At 43.2% G+C, this 18,053-nt stretch overlaps 1 protein-coding gene across 2 annotated transcripts in view; it reads right to left on the reverse strand.

The window, feature by feature from the left end:
* The window catches only part of Rhbdd1 (rhomboid domain containing 1), a 137,544-nt gene that overhangs the window by 58,302 nt on the left and 61,189 nt on the right, over positions 1-18,053 (reverse strand). For both annotated transcript variants that reach the window (XM_045148125.1, XM_004662871.2), the window contains exon 6: positions 16,067-16,210. In XM_045148125.1, coding sequence (XP_045004060.1) covers positions 16,067-16,210 — 144 coding nt within the window. The remainder of the gene's footprint in view (positions 1-16,066; positions 16,211-18,053) is intronic.

Here is an 18,053-nt window from a genome sequence, read left to right on the forward strand (position 1 = left end):
ACTCACACATGAACATGTGTGCATACACACCCATACATAACATATACACGCCTCCTCAAAAATATACAGCCCAGCAGATTACTTCTGACAGTGTTCAGGAAGTATTTTTTTAGAAGTGTGTCTGTCCTGAGTAATATTAAGACACTCAAGCTTCTTATATAAGGATGCAATTTGCTCCCAATACAAATAACTTATATTATTATTATTTTAAAATTCTTATCAGGATTCTTTTTGACTTTAAAATTTTCTTATTATTAATTATGTACACAGTGTGTATATAGGCATGTTGGTACCAACGTTGGCCTCCTCCCTGTCCTCCCCCCTCCATAGAGACCCTCCTCATTGGGGATTGTGGGTTATGCATTGTGGGGTAGCCATCAGTTATGGGGGAGAAGCAATGTCTGTGCATAATGTCCCAACATGTGGCTCTAACAATCTGTCCACTCCCTCTTCAGCAAATTTCCCTGAGCCATGTTGGGTTCGTTTTAGGTCTACTTCAGTGATGAGGTCTTGGAAGCCTGTGTGTCTCTGGATCTCTGGGTTGATAGGAGTTGAGTGTTCTCTGTGTCCATCTCCTTCACCCCTGTGCTAGTACCAGGTTCACCAAGAAAACAGCACTCTTGCTCATTTCCCCAGTTAGTCTATAGTTTCAGCTTGGGTCCTGGTGAGATGCAATGGGCTGATTCTCTCCTCAGGATCTGTGTCCATCTGAAAAAGAGAAGCAGATTCTCCAACAGAGAGGAACCCTCTGGGGACAGGGGAAGGCTCCGTGGGTAAAAAAAAAAAAAAAAAAAAAAAAAAAAGCACATGCGTCAAACATGATAGCCTGAGAGAACTGCAGAGTTCAGCTCACCGTGACCCGTGTGAACAGCAGGTTGTGGCTACACACCTCTGGAGCCCCCCGTCATGTGGGAGCAGACACAGGAGAACTGCTGGAGCTTGTGAAAAATCCAGAGGCAGGTGTTCAAAGAGATTCTATCTCAAGGAAATAGAAGATGGACAGCAGAGGAAGAATACCTGATGTTATTTGGGCCTCTACATGCACACAGGCACATGCATCTGCACATGTGCATGCACTACATACATATACACAAGTCACAAATACTGCACATGCAAAAAATAAAAAAGATACTCTCCAAGCCAACCAAACAACAGAATTTAGCCAAACATATTACTATAAGAGAGTACCTGAGATGAGGTAATTTATAAAGGAAATAAGTATATTTTGGTTCATAGATCTGGAGGTCAGGAAGTCCAATAGCAAAATGCCAGCAAGAGTCTCATGATGCCTCGGCACATGACAGAAGGGCACAGAGACACATGAGGAAGACTCCAAACACGAATGGCACCTTTGATAGCAACCCATTCTCTGAGTAACTAATACAGCTATTCCAGAGTAAGTATTTACTTCTGCAGGACAGGCATCATACCTCACACATCTAGTCACCTTCCACAGGCCACGCTGCCCTCAGCAACATGACCCTGGGAATCAAACCACATCTACACCACTGTGGTGACTGAGGGAAAAGGCAAGAGAAATGCCACGGTTCTGTCTACACAGTCAGATTTCTGAGTTCTAGACGGTAATCCAAGTGTAAATGCTGGTTCAGCTCTTCAGGCTGACAAACTCACAAGACCAGCACGGGAACCTCTGCCGGAAGCCTCGGCCAGGGCGCCTTTGCCGGCTTGTTCTGGGCGCTGTGTTACACGTGCAGAACAGAGGCAGCTGTGCTCCTCGTGGTCAGTATCGACCACTGAGGAAGTGGCCCTCGGGGTAAGCCACTGCAATTTTTTTTTTTTTGCACCTGTTTCACAAACATTCTAAACCAATAAAAAGAATTTAAAATGCTGACTTTACATGGCTCTGTGTAGGCAAGTGACCTTAATGCTCACTGGGGGTCTGGGGAAAATCTGAACACACTATTTCCAGGTAGCTGCAAGAATACATCCCAAATGTGAAATGGTTTTTCTGTGTGATGTGGTGATGACAGATTATATTTTGGACCACCTTTTGCTTTTTTAAAAATATTTTCCCCAGAGAAAACGCACTACTTTATAACCAAACCTATAAATGCTATTCAAAATTTAAAAGACACCCAACAGATGAGCTCAAGCAGCCATCACTGTCTACCTTTTACTCTCAATATAGTCCACCACAGTGGTATCCAAAGTGCAGGCGGAAGACCTTCCAAAAAAGAAGTGCCTGGCAAAGAAGGGCTGCCCACTCCCACAGAAGGACAAAGTTTGCGCTACACAGTGTTTACAGTGTACGGGTGGTGGTGTCAGGTCATGGCACATCTACACAGGATGTCCTCTCATGCTTCAAGTGTTTCCTCACCTCGGAAGACCAGAAGCTGGCCCAGAGAGGTTATGACTACCAAGTCCTTATTGCCTAGCCTGGCCCAGGAAGCCCATGCTACTTCACCTCTGCACTGGGAGCAGGACACAGTCAGCAGACAACTAGACTTTAAGAGGAGTAAGCCTCCTGACTTCTGTTTCGTCATAATTTAAAACCAACACGTTTGGGCTGGAGAGATGACTTGGTGGTTAAGGCACTTGCCGACGAAGCCAAAGGAGCCAGGTTTGATTCCCTAGTGCCCACGTAAGCCGGGCACAGTAGGTGGCGTGTGTATCTGGAGTTTGTTTGCAATGGCTAGAGGCCCTGGCATGCCCATTCTCTATACATATCTGCCTCTTTCTCTCTGTCCCAAATAAATAAGTAAAAATATTTTTAAAATCAGTATGTCCAAGATGATTGCCTCTCTAGTCAGTTTCCATTCTAGAAAATATAGTTCCATTTTTGTTTTTTAGATGAGAGTGAAAGAGAGAGAGGGAAAAAATTGGAGTGCCAGGGCTTCTGGCCACTGCAAGTGAACTCCCAACACATGTGCCACCTTGTGCCCATGTGTGACCTTGTCTGCATATGTCACCTTGTGTGTCTGGCTTACGTGGGTCCTGCGAAGTTGAACCTGGGTCCTTAGGCTTCACAGGCAAATGTCTTAACCCCTAAGCCATCTCTCCAGCCCTAGTTCCATTTTTAAATGGTATTGCCCGCTTTGTTCTCCATCATCTTGTCTAGAAATAAGGTAAGTAGTTTACTTTTGGAATTTTAAAAAATGTTAAAAAATCATAAACTTATGTTGTTATGGGGTACACTGAAATTAGTATTCATAAGCTAATAAATGAAGGATGGGATTAGAGCCTTACTATTCCCACCCCTGCCCCAGACTGTAATGGCAGTTGTAAGCTTGACACCACTAACAACACAGCTGAGTGACTGTGACTAGCAAAAGAGACTACAACTCAGGTTGAAGACGAAATATTAAGTCACAGCCTTGAAGAGTGTTACATATGCTTCTGATAGACACTAACTTACAACGCTTCGAAATAATCAAAAAACTGGTATTTAAAAAGAATAACATTTTATTTGTTGCCAATATCAACCCCTGAGATTATAAGGCAGAGTCTGGGCCTTTGGCCTCAAGAAGGAGAAGAAAGTGTCCTTCTGTGCTATGAGTTACCTTTCTGAGCAGACCCATTAGAAACTTCTGCATACCTGTGTTCTTTTGACCAACGAGAATACGAGATCCATGACAATTTTAACGACTAATTTGATGATCTCTTTTATAAATTAATACATTTTAGAAAAATGCAAAGAGTGTATGCTACAGCTCTACATTAATGGTTTTCTCCAGTTAGCAAATCTTATGTAACACTGAATATACATCTCAATAATTTCTGAGATTAAAGAATTACATAAATCCCTTGACTATCCGTATAAGTGTATTAGTAAAGTTCCTGTTCTATCAGTTCTCACAATCCTGGGTGCTGAAGTTAAGAATCCCAGAGACTAGGAAATAAAGCAGTCACCTCCCTTGAAGTCAGAAGCTATGAACTCTCTTCCCTAAATCTACAACATGGTTTACATCACATAAATCTCCTCCTGCCCATCCAAGGGCAGAGTCTTCTTCCCTGGACAACAGGAATAAGACTTATACATGTTCTGCCTCCAGCATTCAGTGGATCCTCCTGCCACTTGAGGGCTCAGAGAAGAGATGGAGCCCCAGCTGCGGGCGAGGAAGCAACAGTCTCTGTGGGGGGGGCTGGGTGGGGGAGGGTGAGTTCTACTCACGTGTTTACTGGTACCTGTGCTCACCAGCCCAGGACTGACACCATCCTCAAGTGGAGACTGGGGAGGCAGCACGGAAAGAACACACACGGCTCCTCACAGAACTCAAGCATTAGCTGCTCCGGAGCTGTTCCACGTGTGTGGACACTTCCTCCTCTCTGGAAAGGACCAAAGCAGAATTCTGGTCCACCCTACGTTTCTTCCATGCTGTGTCACAATTTTAACAATTATGCACAGTATTTATATTTTGTCACACCTAGACAGTCACAGATACAAGCCTTTATTCACTGAAATGAATAACCCCAGGATGTCCAGCAGCAAGTACGACCCTGTCATTTAAAGCAAGTGTCACGCACCGAGGCTGCTTTCATATAATCTGGCAGATGGCACTGTTTATTACGTAGGAAGTTTTCCTGGGGGAAAACACATCAAATTACTTAAAAAAAAAATAAAAAGGCTAAGTGGTCACACAGAATTAGCATTAGCAATCCATCTCTGTCCAGGCCCCAGAGCTCCTGCTAAACCAAGCAAAGCAGCAGGAGAAATCTGCATGTGTTATCAACCACCAACTGTGTGGGCTGGTGCGCAGCCTAGGAAGGCCGGGGCATCGTATTGCCACGTGATGCAAGTGTTTGTCACTGTAGATCTGCCTTGTGTAGCCATATGAGATGTGCATATGCTACAAACTACCAACTGTATGTAACGCTGCGGGGCCCAGGAAGGCCCCAGGTAACATGCAACAAGCAAATTACTATCATTTGATGTATGTGTTGATCAATTTAGATCTACCTTGTGTAGTCGTGGGAATCCTTCAGAAATCTCATGGTTAAATTTAAATGCCTAACACGAACACTGCCAGCATTTCCCTACATAGTCATCTCTTTCTAGCCACACCCTCCTTCCAAAGTCCATTCTCACAGAACAGTAGAACTGGAAGGGGCACAGCAAGAGAGATAAATATTAAATTTAAGTAATATTTTAATTAATAAGTTTAATAATATTTTTGCTATTTTATTTTTATTATCATTTTATTATATTCATATATAATTTTGTTATTAATATTTTAATAATTTAAATAAATATTAAAGTACTGTATTTACATGCATGAAAAAGTCACAATGAAACCCACTGTTCTGTGCAATTAGTATATACTTATAAACAACTGAATGGAATTTATTCATTTTCCTCAAGAATTTCTATACAATTAAAAAAAGATAAACACTACTTTTACATACCTCAATGTTGCTTCAGAAAAAAGAAAACATGTTCAGTTTAATTAAAACGCATCCTCTGTCTTTTTTTTTTTTTAATCAATTGATCTGCATGGTTCATGAGTTAGAAGCAAGATTCAAAGATACCAGTAAATGATCTGTTAATAGCGAAAGCACTATGTATTACACTTTGGAACTGGCTTTTTTCATTATGGTTTCTCTGTTAACGTTATAGCTAGTGACTGGAGAGGAGAAAGTAGCCACCAGTATCAGTCTGTAGTGAGACCTCTGTAGAGGGCTGGGCCTTAATTTCACACATGTCTAAGGAGCATCCATGACTGTGCAGCGTTGTGGGGGGGATACGCCTCTGCCTCATTTTCAGAAGACAGCCCAAGTGTGATTGTGACATTTGCTGTTCGAGGTTCAACAGAAGAAGCACAAGTTAGCCCACATGGCAGTGAGGATATCCAGCTTTAACCGGTGCATGGGCTCCAGGCTGACAGACAGAAGTTGGAAGGAAAGGACAGAGCTTTGTACTTAGTGCCAGCTGAACATGGTGGCAGGCTATTAAACAAGAATAAGAAAAAGAAAAACAGCACAGATTATACAAGGAGGGGCTCAGGGTGGGGAGAGAAAACCCGCAGGGAGCTAATTCCTGGTTGGCACCTGCCTTTTGACTCAAAGAAAGAGATGGCCCTTTCCCAAACGTTCCCATTGTTATTATCAGCTGCCTCCTGGACGCATTTACGAGCTCACTGCCAACAGAGCAAGACAGGATTTCTGTTCACAGCAGTGAATGCACAAGCCCTTTGAAGAACAGGGATTTCTATATCTCTTCTACAAAGGCTAGGGTGGTACTATTCCTGGTATGCACCTTAGGACTTATAGTTATGGTCAGGTACTATTTGGAAATATGTTAATAATAAGTTCTTCGGCACAAACGTTGGTAACTTGATTCTTTAGTTTACCCTTTCAATATAGTTAACTAAAGAGCTGCCTCAACCAGAGCTGGCACTCTTCCTGCCATGAGACTTTCTGTCAGCTGGCTCTTTTAAAACTCAGTATCACTGATGACTATTAAACTAATACTCCTGAGTCTGAAAAACCAGGAATCAGAAGGAACTACAGCCTTTTTATAAGGAACTATAGTTTTTATTTTGTTTCCTTCATGAAAGACCTTTATTTTAAAAAATAAATGAAATGAGGGCTGGAGAGATGGCTTAGCGGTTAAGCGCTTGCCTGTGAAGCCTAAGGACCCCAGTTCAAGGCTCGGTTCCCCAGGTCCCATGTTAGCCAGATGCACAAGGGGGCGCACGTGTCTGGAGTTCGTTTGCAGTGGCTGGAAGCCCTGGTGTGCCCATTCTATCTCCCTCCCTCTATCTGTCTTTCTCCCTGTGTCTGTCGCTCTCAAATAAATAAATAAAAATTGAACAAAAAAATACTAAAAAAAATAAATGAAATGAATAATAAAAATTGGTAACATCAGGCCTCTGTAGAGTATCAGTCCTTAATTTCAAATGTTTAAGGAACAATTTCCAACATTGAAGAAGACCTCCCATACTGAGAAACATCACTCCCACCATAATAAAACCCACAATAAATATAAACGCATTAATAACCTTTCTGGAGCCCGTGCAAGAGCTGAGGCTGTGGGTAAGGCCTCTAAGTTTAACCACAGCCGAGAATGGTGCATGAGTGCTTGCTTAACTAGCAGAGTCTGCTGGGCCAGGAAAGAGAATTCATCAAGAACTGAAGCTGTGCTAGCAATAGGTCCCAGAATCTCTAGGCAGTGGTATAAAAGCCTTCCCATCCACCTTTGGTGTATCCAGGTCACCACAGCAACACTCCGTATTCAGTATTCCTCAGTAATTATGTGTAATTCCAAATACTAACAGTACCAACAGAAAAAATAATCAGGAGCGAGACAGAAGACCTAAACAACAGTATCAGCTCAATTCATCTAACTACCCTTCATGGAACACAGCTCCCAACAATAGCAAAGGACATGTGCTGTGTATGTACACATGGTCTGTAACCAATGAGCCCTCGTGTGTAACAACCAGAGAACATCAACCTACTTTAGTACAGAAGTCTAGGCAATTTAGAATGTTAATAGGTTAAAGAAGAAAATGTATAATAATTTCAACAGATACAGAAAAAATTAATTAACATTTACAATAGCATAGTACCTTCCCCGCTGTGCTTTGACTGTGACACACCCTCCATAGGCTCATGTGTTCGAACACTTGGTCCCAGCTAGCGGTGCTGTTTGGGAAGACTGTGGAACCTTTAGAGAAGGTGGTGCCTTGCTGGAGGAAGTGTGTCACTGGGGGCAGGCCTTGGGATGTCATAAGCACGGTATTAAGTACTACTGGCCTTTTGCTTCCTCCAAACTGAAGTGACACTATGACCAGCTGGTGCCGGCCCTGCCATTCTTTCCTGGCCACGATGGACTGTTCTCTGTAGAACTGTCAGCTCAAATGAACTCTTTCCTCCCCTAAGTTGCTTTTGGTCAGGTATTTGTTCACAGCAATGAGAAAGAAATCAATATAACCTGCAAAAACTGTAATACTTAGAAAACACATGGAAAATCTATATATTCAAGATTATAAAACATTAGTCAAAGAAATCAAAAACCTGAACAAATGAGAATATGCTGCATTCATGGAGTGGAAAACTCATTAAGATGTCAGTTCAGGGCTGGAGAGATGGCTTAGCGGTTAAGCACTTGCCTATGAAGCCTAAGGACCCCAGTTCGAGGCTCGGTTCCCCAGGTCCCACGTTAGCCAGATGCACAAGGGGGCGCACGCGTCTGGAGTTCGTTTGCAGAGGCTGGAAGCCCTGGCGCGCCCATTCTCTCTCTCTCCCTCTATCTGTCTTTCTCTCTGTCTGTCACTCTCAAATAAATAAATAAATAAAAATTAAAAAAAAAAAAAAAAGATGTCAGTTCATTTTCAACATCTCCAGACAATCAAAATCCTAGCAAGACTTTTAGTGTAATTTATGTGGAAAGGGAAAAGAATGAAGGAAACCAATGACATTTTTGGAAAGGGGTCTGTAGAGAAGGCTTGGTCAGTACAATGTTTGTTGCACAAGCACGAGACTCTTACTCTGGACCCCCAGCACATACACAGTGTGCCCACAATCACAGCTTTGGAGGCAGTGACAGAAGTATCCTTGGGTTGGCTGACTACCTAGATGAGTGAGGTCAGTGAGCTCCAGGCTCAGTGACAGAACTTGTCTCAAACAATTAGGCAAATGTAATTGAAGAAGACACCTAACGTCAACCTCTGGCTTCCACGTGCATGCAAACACATGTGTACCCATCCATATACACACGAACACACATACATACATGCATATACACCATATATACATACACATGTTTAAAAAACGAAAGAGTCAGGTGTAGTGGTGCATACCTTTAATCCCCCAGCACTTGGGAGGCTGAGCGAGGTAAGAGGATCACTGAGTTTGAGGCCAGCCTCAGACTGCATAGTGAATTCCAAGTTAGCCTGGCTGGAGTGAGACCCCCACCTCAGAAAAACAGAAAAAGGGGCTGGGCGTGGCGGCACATGCCTTTAATCGCTTTAGTGAGGAGGCAAACATAGGAGTACGGAGGCCATGAATTCGAGGCCGGCCTGAGAACACAAAGTGAATTCCAGTTCAGCTTGGGCTAAAGTAAGACCTTACCTTGAAGCCCCCCCCCCAACAAACAAACAAACAAAAAAACAGAAAAATAAGTTAAAGGGTTTACATTGCCCGATTTAAAACTAACTATAAAGCTAAACGAATCATAGTGGTACTGGAGAGATGGCTTAGCGGTTAAGGCCTTTGCCTGCAAACCTAAAGGACCTCAGTTCAATTCCCCAGGACCCATGTAAGCCAGAGGCACAAGGTGATACATGTGTCTGGATTTCATTTGCTGTGGCTGAAGGCCCTGGCGTGCCCATTATCTCCTCTTTCTCTCTCCTCCCCTTTCTCTCAAATAAATAAATAAAAATAAAATATTTTTGAAAAAAATTGTACTGGGAAGTTATAAATTTCTGCACAGACAAGTGGAAAAGGATTCATGTAAATTTACTCAATTGTTATTTAGCAAGGGATTAGATGCAATTCAATGGGAAAATAATTTTTTTTCAACAAATGGTATTGGAATAATTTGAAGTCCAAGGCAAAAAATAAAATAGTTGGTGCCTCACTTCTTATAAAAATATATAACTTAAAATGAGTATAAATGAAATGTAAACTGAAAACTATGAAAGTTTGACATGCAAATATGGAAAAAATCTCCATGGTTTTGAATTTTTATTTATCATAGAGTATGATCTGTTTATCATTTTTATTATTTATTTATTTGTTATTTTCTGTGTAACCATTGTGTATGTGGGGGGGCACACACGTGTGGAGGTGTGATGGCAGCCCTGGGATGAAGGTCCTCTTCTACCTTGCTTGAGCCTGGGTCTCTCCTGCTTGCCTGCTGTGAAGGTCAGACTAGATGACCTGTGAACTTTGGGGTTCGCTTCGTTCTGCCTCCATGGCCTTGGGTGTGTTCAGATTACAGACACATGTACCACTGCATGCCTGGCTTCAGGTGGGTGCTGATGATCTGAACTCTAGTTATCAGGCTTCTGGAGGCACCTTTCACCACTGAGCCATCTCTCCAGGCCCTAAGGTTTTTGTATTTTTGGTTTTTTTTGTTTGTTTTTGGTTTTTTTTGCATATGGTGTGTGAGTGTGTGTGTGTGTGTGTGTGTGTGTGTGTGTGTAAGTGTGTTCTCATGTGCATCAGCATGTGTGGACATGAGTAAGCCAGAAGTTGATGTTCAAGGTCTTCCTCAATAATGCTCCATCTTATTTTTTGAGACAAGGTATGCCAGTTGATGCTATAGCTCAGTACTTGCCCCAGGCCTCATGTGCCTTTGCCTCTCCAGCACTGGGACTACAGGTGGGCCACCCACCTCTCTCAGGCGTATATGTGAGTGATGATGGTCCAAACTCAGATACAAGTGCTTTCCTGACTGAGCTATTGGCCCAACCCCTAATTTTTTTTTAAAGTGTAAATTGTAGTTCACTAAATTAAAATCTTTTATGTGACAAAAAGTACTACTAAAAGGATGGAAAGTTTTGAGCATAAAGTGCTTTCCACAGGCTGATGTTTCCACACTTGGTCCCTGGCTGGTGGCAGTATTTGGGCAGGTTGTGGAACCTTTCAGAGATGGAGCCTTGCTGGAGGGAAGTGGGTCTTGGGCATGGACCTTGACGTTTTATAATTTTCCCTCACTTGTTTTTTCTTTCTGTTTCCTGACTATGGATGCAATGGACCAGTCAGCTTCCCTCTCCTGCTACCATGATGGAATATAACCCCTTGCCATAGTAAACCCTTCCCCTTCTTCAGCTGCTGCTTATCAGGTAGTTGGCCACAGCAATAAGTCAAATAACTAATCAAATGGAAGACAAGGTAAGGTGAAGGGTCCACTGATATGACCTCCTAAGAAAAGGGGGATTTAGAAGATACAGGTCAGGGGTGGGGGCAGCGGCAAAGGCAGAGGGGGAACAGGTGGGGGTGAGACCACCATTCCCATGTTCATCTGGGGGACATATATCTCTCTATTTCTGTTATAGTTCACATAGCTGACTGCACACTGTAAAGAGCACACTGTACAACAAAGAAATTTAAAAAGAGGTAAGTTAAAAATTAACTTGAAGGACTGGAAAGATGGTTGACTGGTTAAAGGTGATTGCTTACGAAGTTTACCAGCCAAGGTTCATATTCCCCAGTAGCCATGCAAAGCCATGCAGACATTTGCCTGCAGTAGCAGCAGAGGACTGGTATGATCCCTGCCCACATACATGAATAAATAATTTTTTAAAATTAAAGCAAATTCAGTAAAATAGCTTATAGTCTTGTCAAAATATCAAAGACTACAAAAAAACATTAGCTGGAAGGCTGTGAAAGGATATTCACTCACATGCTAGGGAAGAGAAAGAGTCCTCTGTAACCGAAGATTCTTTAGCAGATATGTGAGCCCAGTGAACAATCTTGGCAGAATGAGTGGGCTGGGCTGACCTGGCATTTCCTGATACAAGGCACTGTGAAGAATGGGCCAGCGTCACCTGTGGCATCCACGCTAAAGCTGACTAACCTGTATGTAACCAAGGTGAACCCTGTTACCCAGAAAACACAGCGACCAGGGAAGCCAGTCCACATGCACCATGAAGAATCGTCAGACTCAATGTGGGATTCCTACAGCGTAATGAGACGGGTCTCCTAAAAGGAAAAATTACATGAAAAGGCATGGTATGGCACTTTTGTGGTTTTCTATGAATGGAAGGGAGAAAACACTTTAAATTCAAGAAATGTACTTGTAAACATAAAAGGGGTGGGGGCTGAGTTGAAAACTCCAAACAGTAACTGTTGACGTAGATGGAGAAACAATGATGGTGAAGTGTAGGGATGGAAGGAGAGGCAATGTCAGACACCAGAACCAGCTCTGCATGTCTGGGTCACAGTTTTATACGAGAAGCTCCAACCTCATGGCTAACGTCAGAGTTTTCCAGAACAACCAATGTGGACGACAAAGGTCGAAACAATGCAACGTTCCACCAAACAACCTCAGAGTCTTCTTCTCACTCAGTAAATCTTAGCAATCTCTGGAATAGACAAAATTTTTCTAATAACAATAACTCTCTTGAGTTCCCTGAACTTTTTTAAGGATGAGATGACAACATGTAAGAAAGTATTTAAAACAGAGAGTGCAAAGGTGTGGAATGTGTATTGTGTCCAGAACAGCTGGAGGCCCTGGTGTGCCCATACGCCCACTTTCCCTCTGCTGTCTTCTGAGACACTGCCAAAGGAACTTTTTACAGAACAGGATTAAGCTAGGCATGATGGAACATACCTATAATAGCAGAGCTTCGGAAGCGGCAGCAGGTGGATCTAGAGCTCAAGGCTGTCTCCAGCTGCTTAGCAAGTTCTAGGCCAGCCTGGGCTACATGAAACCTTGCCTCAAAAAAAAAAAATGGGCTGGGGCAATAGCTCAACAGTTAAAGGCACTTACTTGCAAAGTTTGCCAGCTTGGGTTTGATTTCCCAGCACCCATGTAAAACTAGACTTAAAAAGTGGCATATGCTGGGCTGGAGACATGGTTCAGCAGTTAAGGTACTTGCTTGCAAAGCCTGAGGACCCTGGCTTAATTCCCTAGTAGCCACACAAATCCAGATGCACAGTAGTGCATGCAACTGGAGTTATTTGCAGCAGCTGGAGTCCCTGGTGTGCCCATACTCACTCACTCTCTCTCTCTCTCTCCCCTTACAAATAAATAAATATTTTTTTAAAAGTGGTACATGCATTTGAACTTAGAAGTGGCAAGGAGTCCAGGCATGCAACACACACACACACACACACTATATACACTTCTATAAATAAATACATAAATAAATACAAATAAAAAACAACAGATTGAGTTTAGGAAACATCTGAATGTTATTTTTGGTCAGTTACTAGATATTTCAGTATCATTTATATTTAAGCAGAAAATTAATATTAGTTTTATAATAAACAGATCTTTGACAATGAAATATTCTCAAAAAACAGCTTCCTAACCCACAAAATGTGAGACCTTTCACCTATAGAATATTCAGGTCTAGGGCTGCGGAAATGGTTTACTGGATAAAGCATTTGACACAGAGGTCTGAGTGCCTGCATTCAGAACCTGAGGCAGCTGGAAGCCATGGTGGGCTTCTGTAATCCCAGCATGCCAACAGCTAGATGGGAGTCAAGCAAGAGAACTTCACAGACACTCACAGATCAGCTAGCCTGGGGAATGCAACAGTGAGCAAAGAATAATGAGAGACGAGAGACCCTGCCTCAAACAAGGTGGGTGCTGTGAGCCAACCAGGGAAAGTTGTTTTCTCACTTCCACACATGACATGCATGAGACCGCATTCCACATTCATATATAACAGAGCTCATGTGTGTACAAACATACACACAGAGAGAAAAAAAAATTATAAAAGAGAGAAGTTGAAGCTGCTCCAAAATCCTGTGGCCCATCAGAGGATGTTCCCATCTGTGGCTCTTTCCCATGCTTTCTGTCTCCAAGAAACACAAAGGCCAGTTCCTAAGGAAGTCATTTTTCTCCTGAGAAAGGCATCTGGTGGGCTTGGATCTGAGCTGAGGGATCTCCCAGAGGGCACATGTGTTGAAGGCTTTGCCCCCAGCAGGTGGCTCTACTGAGATGATTAGATTAGGAGGGCACTACCTCATAACAGATTAATCCATTGATAAGTTCATAATGGGGTGGGCTATTAGGGGGTGGGACCTGGTTAGATGAGTGTGGCACATCACCAGGAGCTTGTCTTCCAGAGTCTCTCTTGCCCTGAGCCCTCCCCATCTGTTCTTGGTTTCAGAACAACTATGTGATGAGCAGCATCTGCCTCAGCTCCTGCTACCAAGATGTTCTGCCTCACCTAAGGCCAAATCAATGGATCAAGACACTTGGAATGGAAATGGCTGACAGACACTGTATATAAAATAAAGCATTACTCCCTTCAAGTCACTTTTCTTAGGCTTTGTCACAGTGATGGACAACTAACATGGTACTTGTACTCTGATAACTGCCTGTCTAACCATGACTGGGGCAACTAATAAACCTTTAGAAATATGAACAAAAGGATGCATGTCTGCCTGTGAATCCCTGCCTTATCCTGGACAATTTCTCCACCCACATTCAAACATTCTGACCTGGCCTCTCTGATTGCCCTCTCTGACTCTTCTTCACCCTTTAGTCTGCTCTGAGCTTCCTTTGACTTGCACATCCTTACTGTTTTCTTTCATGCCATGTTCCTTGGTTCTTGGGGTTACGTGAAGTGTAGAAGAGGATGGAGATGGAGTACGTGAAGTCCATGCTGAGAAGCCCTGCCCTGCTTGTCTCCTCATACTCCCTGTCCACCTCAGTAGAGATGAAACCTGCATTCACAGGGATAAGCATGGGACTGATGGAATGCTGGCTCTGAGCACCCTCCCTCAGCATTCAGGGTTCCACAGCTAAGGCATGCTTTGGATTGTGTCAGGGGCAGCTGGCTGATTACACTGATGTGATGATTACAAAAAGGCCCAATTCTCTACCTTTCCCTCTATGCACAACCTTTGCAATCTAATTTTTCAGTTCCTTCCACAGCAGATGGTGTCTATTTCTCTTTCTTGAGAAGCTGAGCTGTTCTTGTAGCCTTCGTTGGTAGAACAATCCCTTGGAACTGACTCTGGGCCACTCAAGTCTTGCAGATTTCCACACTTTCTTGTAGGACCCTCAGGTGTTAGCCTTGTGAATGGGCCTGGGCCGGCACACTAACATAACTAACAGGTTCACACATGATGACTATAGTTTCCCAGTGAAAATCAGTTAGTTGTCCCTGATGACGCACCACAACATGAGCAACAGTGTTCACTACTGTAAGCCAGCAGCTTCCAAGTTCTCTGTTAGGCGCTAATAACTTACAGATACATCACAGTTCTGATATTGTTCACTTGAGAAATATTAATTCATTCTTCTCCGTTCCTTGTGCTGCCTTCACCATCCAGCTCTTACATCTTGTTTAGACTACAGCACAGTGCTTGGGCTTGGCTCTCCTCACTCAGCTGCGTGCACACTGCTGCTGCTGCTCAGACTGTCTTCCTTAGAGTCAGGAGCTCAGCGACATAGCCGGTGCATTCTCGGAACCGAGCATGGTGCCTGGTATGCTCCCGGGCTCTGTCCCTGAAGAGACCGATGCTCAGAATGACTGCTGCCAGGTTCATCAGACATAGCTGCAAACAGGGCACAATCCCATTCACAGCTCTACTGGTGATGGAACCACGTGACATCCATTTGCCACTGGGCATATTCAGTTCTAGGATTTCTGTGATGGAACCCAACCCTAGCCTAGCTTCTCACTGTTCTTCCCTCTCTTCTTTCAGTGAGCTGATCACAAGAGAGGGCCAGCTGAGCACATCCTTCATTTCTCTGTCCAGAGGCTTATCACCTCTACCCACCTAGACTTCTCCTGTGTAGAGTAGTAGCCAGAAAGCACATACTCTACCGGAGACTGGGAGGTTGTTCAGGGTTCCATCTGTTATTTCTCTGTGCTACCTCTGAACCTACAGTGTCTCCACAAAGCACAGTAAACGTCCAGCAATGCTCACTGAATCAATGGCTACTTTTTCATCACTAAGACAACAGTGAAAACAGTAATACCCAACCTTCACGCCAAAACCACAGAACACAGATGACAGGATAGGTATGTTGACTCTCATACGTCAGCTTATACAAGAATCTCCTGGAAAGTCCATGAAAAGTACAAGCTCTTGGGTTCTGTCCCTGAAGCACCAAGGCAGCAGAATTCAAGCCCAGTGCACAGGGCTCGAGTTTGTGGACAGGCACGCTGAAACACAGAGACACAGTTTTCTTTACAGACAATCACTCCAAAGCAAACCCTTTTTTATATACCTGAGGTTTTTCTTTTTAAGTTTCCTGACTTTAATGTCAAAGCGCACAGTGCAGCAGGTTTATAAAAAGAAACTTTGACAATACACACAGTCTGGCACCTTAGCAGCTCAGGCTGCTGTGATATGGCGTCACACCCATCCTCTGCAATGACAGCCTGCACACAGCTTTTCTTCTGTACAGCTTCTTATAAGCTATTTAAAGCTTAATTTGCTACAAATACCCTCGCCATGAGGCTCCCACCTTGGTCCCAGAGGCTGGCTCTTAACGCTCTTTCCAGCTGCTCCTCCTCACTCAGTCCCGCTGTGTAGACATCGTAGTTCCTGTGAGGCTCTTCGTAGAACCCTGCCCTGCCATCTGGGTAGTGATTCTGATACCCAGAGGGGCCTGTAGACACAATGAGAAGGTTACAGAACGCAACAACTGACTGGTCTTTTGTATCAGATGTCCTGCTTTGTATAAGCAAAGTCAAGCAAATAATATATGTTGTTATCTTGAGTATAACAATAATCCTCAAAATAATAAAAGATGACAAATGGAGAATGTCCCCACCAGGGTGGCAAAGGCTGCCTTGTCACTGTTGTACATAGTACCCAACATGAACATGGACACAGACATGAATAAGCTTTTATGAGCTAACGAGAAGAAGAGATATTAATTTATAAAGAGAGATCTTGAAGACAGGCTTTGAATGGGCAGTGCAGTGTATGGTACTCATCTTAGAAACGGTTAATGCTTTGAGTATTTTCTGTGAGGTCTGGACTTGGGTGAAGAGAGTGGTAGAAACAGCTGAGGAAGCCCTACTCTCTTAGGGCTCTGTACAATGAGAAGCAATCAATGTGTAATGCATGTACTATAGTTTCCATGATGAGTTTCATACTTCAGAGAGTAATAAAAGAAGGCTGAATTGTGCAGATCAGTTTCTCTATAATTATGCCAGACACCACACTTCCTATCAACAGCACTTCCAAAAACAGCAGTTAGGCATAAAACAAAAGATAACGTGGTCATTAAATGACGTTTTCGGGTGCTGCCAAGTGGAGTTTGGATCCCCGGAACCTATGTGCAGCAGCTCACGCCTCTGGAATCTCAACAGAGATGATGGGAGGCACTCTGAAGAACCCTGGAACTCTCAAGCTAGTGCAACCTTCCCAGTGGCAAAACAACAGTAAGAGAGAGTTCCTCGCAAACAAAGTGGAAGAAACAGCCCCACTGCCAGGGGCTCCGGCCCTGTGAGCGTGCAGTGGCGTGCACACACCCAAACACACACTGCACAAAGAAGAGGAACTACCTTTGATGCAAACACTCTAGTAGCAAGGCTCACTCTTACAAAATAATTCCATCAATCTCTTCAGGCATTTTTAGAGTAGGCTCTATGTTTTTGTTTTTATCTTTTCACAATTTTTATTAACATTTTCCATGATTATAAAAAATATCCCATAGTAGTACCCTCCCACCCCCACTTTTCCTTTTGAAATTCCATTCTCCATCATATTACCTCCCCATCTCAATCATTGTACTTACATATATACAATACCAACCTATTAAGTACCCTCCTCCCTTCCTTTCTCTTCCCTTTATATCTCCTTTTTAACTTACTGGCCTCTGCTACTAAGTGTTTTTGTTTTTTTAACTGCCAACTGTTACTGAGAAGATTTTTCTTTCTCCACAGATAGCTAATCTTTCTCACTCTGGTATTAATGAGATGATGAAAGAGGCTATAGTCTGTTCAATTTCCTCCCTTCATGTTATCTTGATCATAACATTTGAAAATGATGTTTTAAGTGTTGAATTAATTTAATCAGGCTGTTAATGAAAATTCCTAAACTTTACTATGACTTTTGTCTAATTTCCACATCATACAATACAGTGTGTGCCTCAGTAGTGGCTTTACTGAAGACTACAGAAAAGCACAGGTCACAAAGAGGAACACTGTATAGCAGCACTTATTTAAATGAAATTTCCTTGTCAGAAATTTGATATGGTCCTAGCCAGGAGTGGTGGCACACACCTTTAATCCCAGCACTCAGGAGGCAGAGGTTGGAGGATCACTGTGAGTTCGAGGCCACCCTGAGACTACAGAGTGAATTCCAGGCCAGCCTGGGCTACAGTGAGACCTTACCTTGGGGAAAAAAAGAGTGCTACTATTTCACTGTGACATGAAAAGCACATCCATTGGGTTACCTCTTGAACAGCTCATCACCACCTTAAGTGCAGGCGGAAGTCACCG

This window comes from Jaculus jaculus, chromosome 4 (genome assembly GCF_020740685.1).
Source record: "Jaculus jaculus isolate mJacJac1 chromosome 4, mJacJac1.mat.Y.cur, whole genome shotgun sequence".
Classification (NCBI taxonomy): domain Eukaryota; kingdom Metazoa; phylum Chordata; class Mammalia; order Rodentia; family Dipodidae; genus Jaculus; species Jaculus jaculus.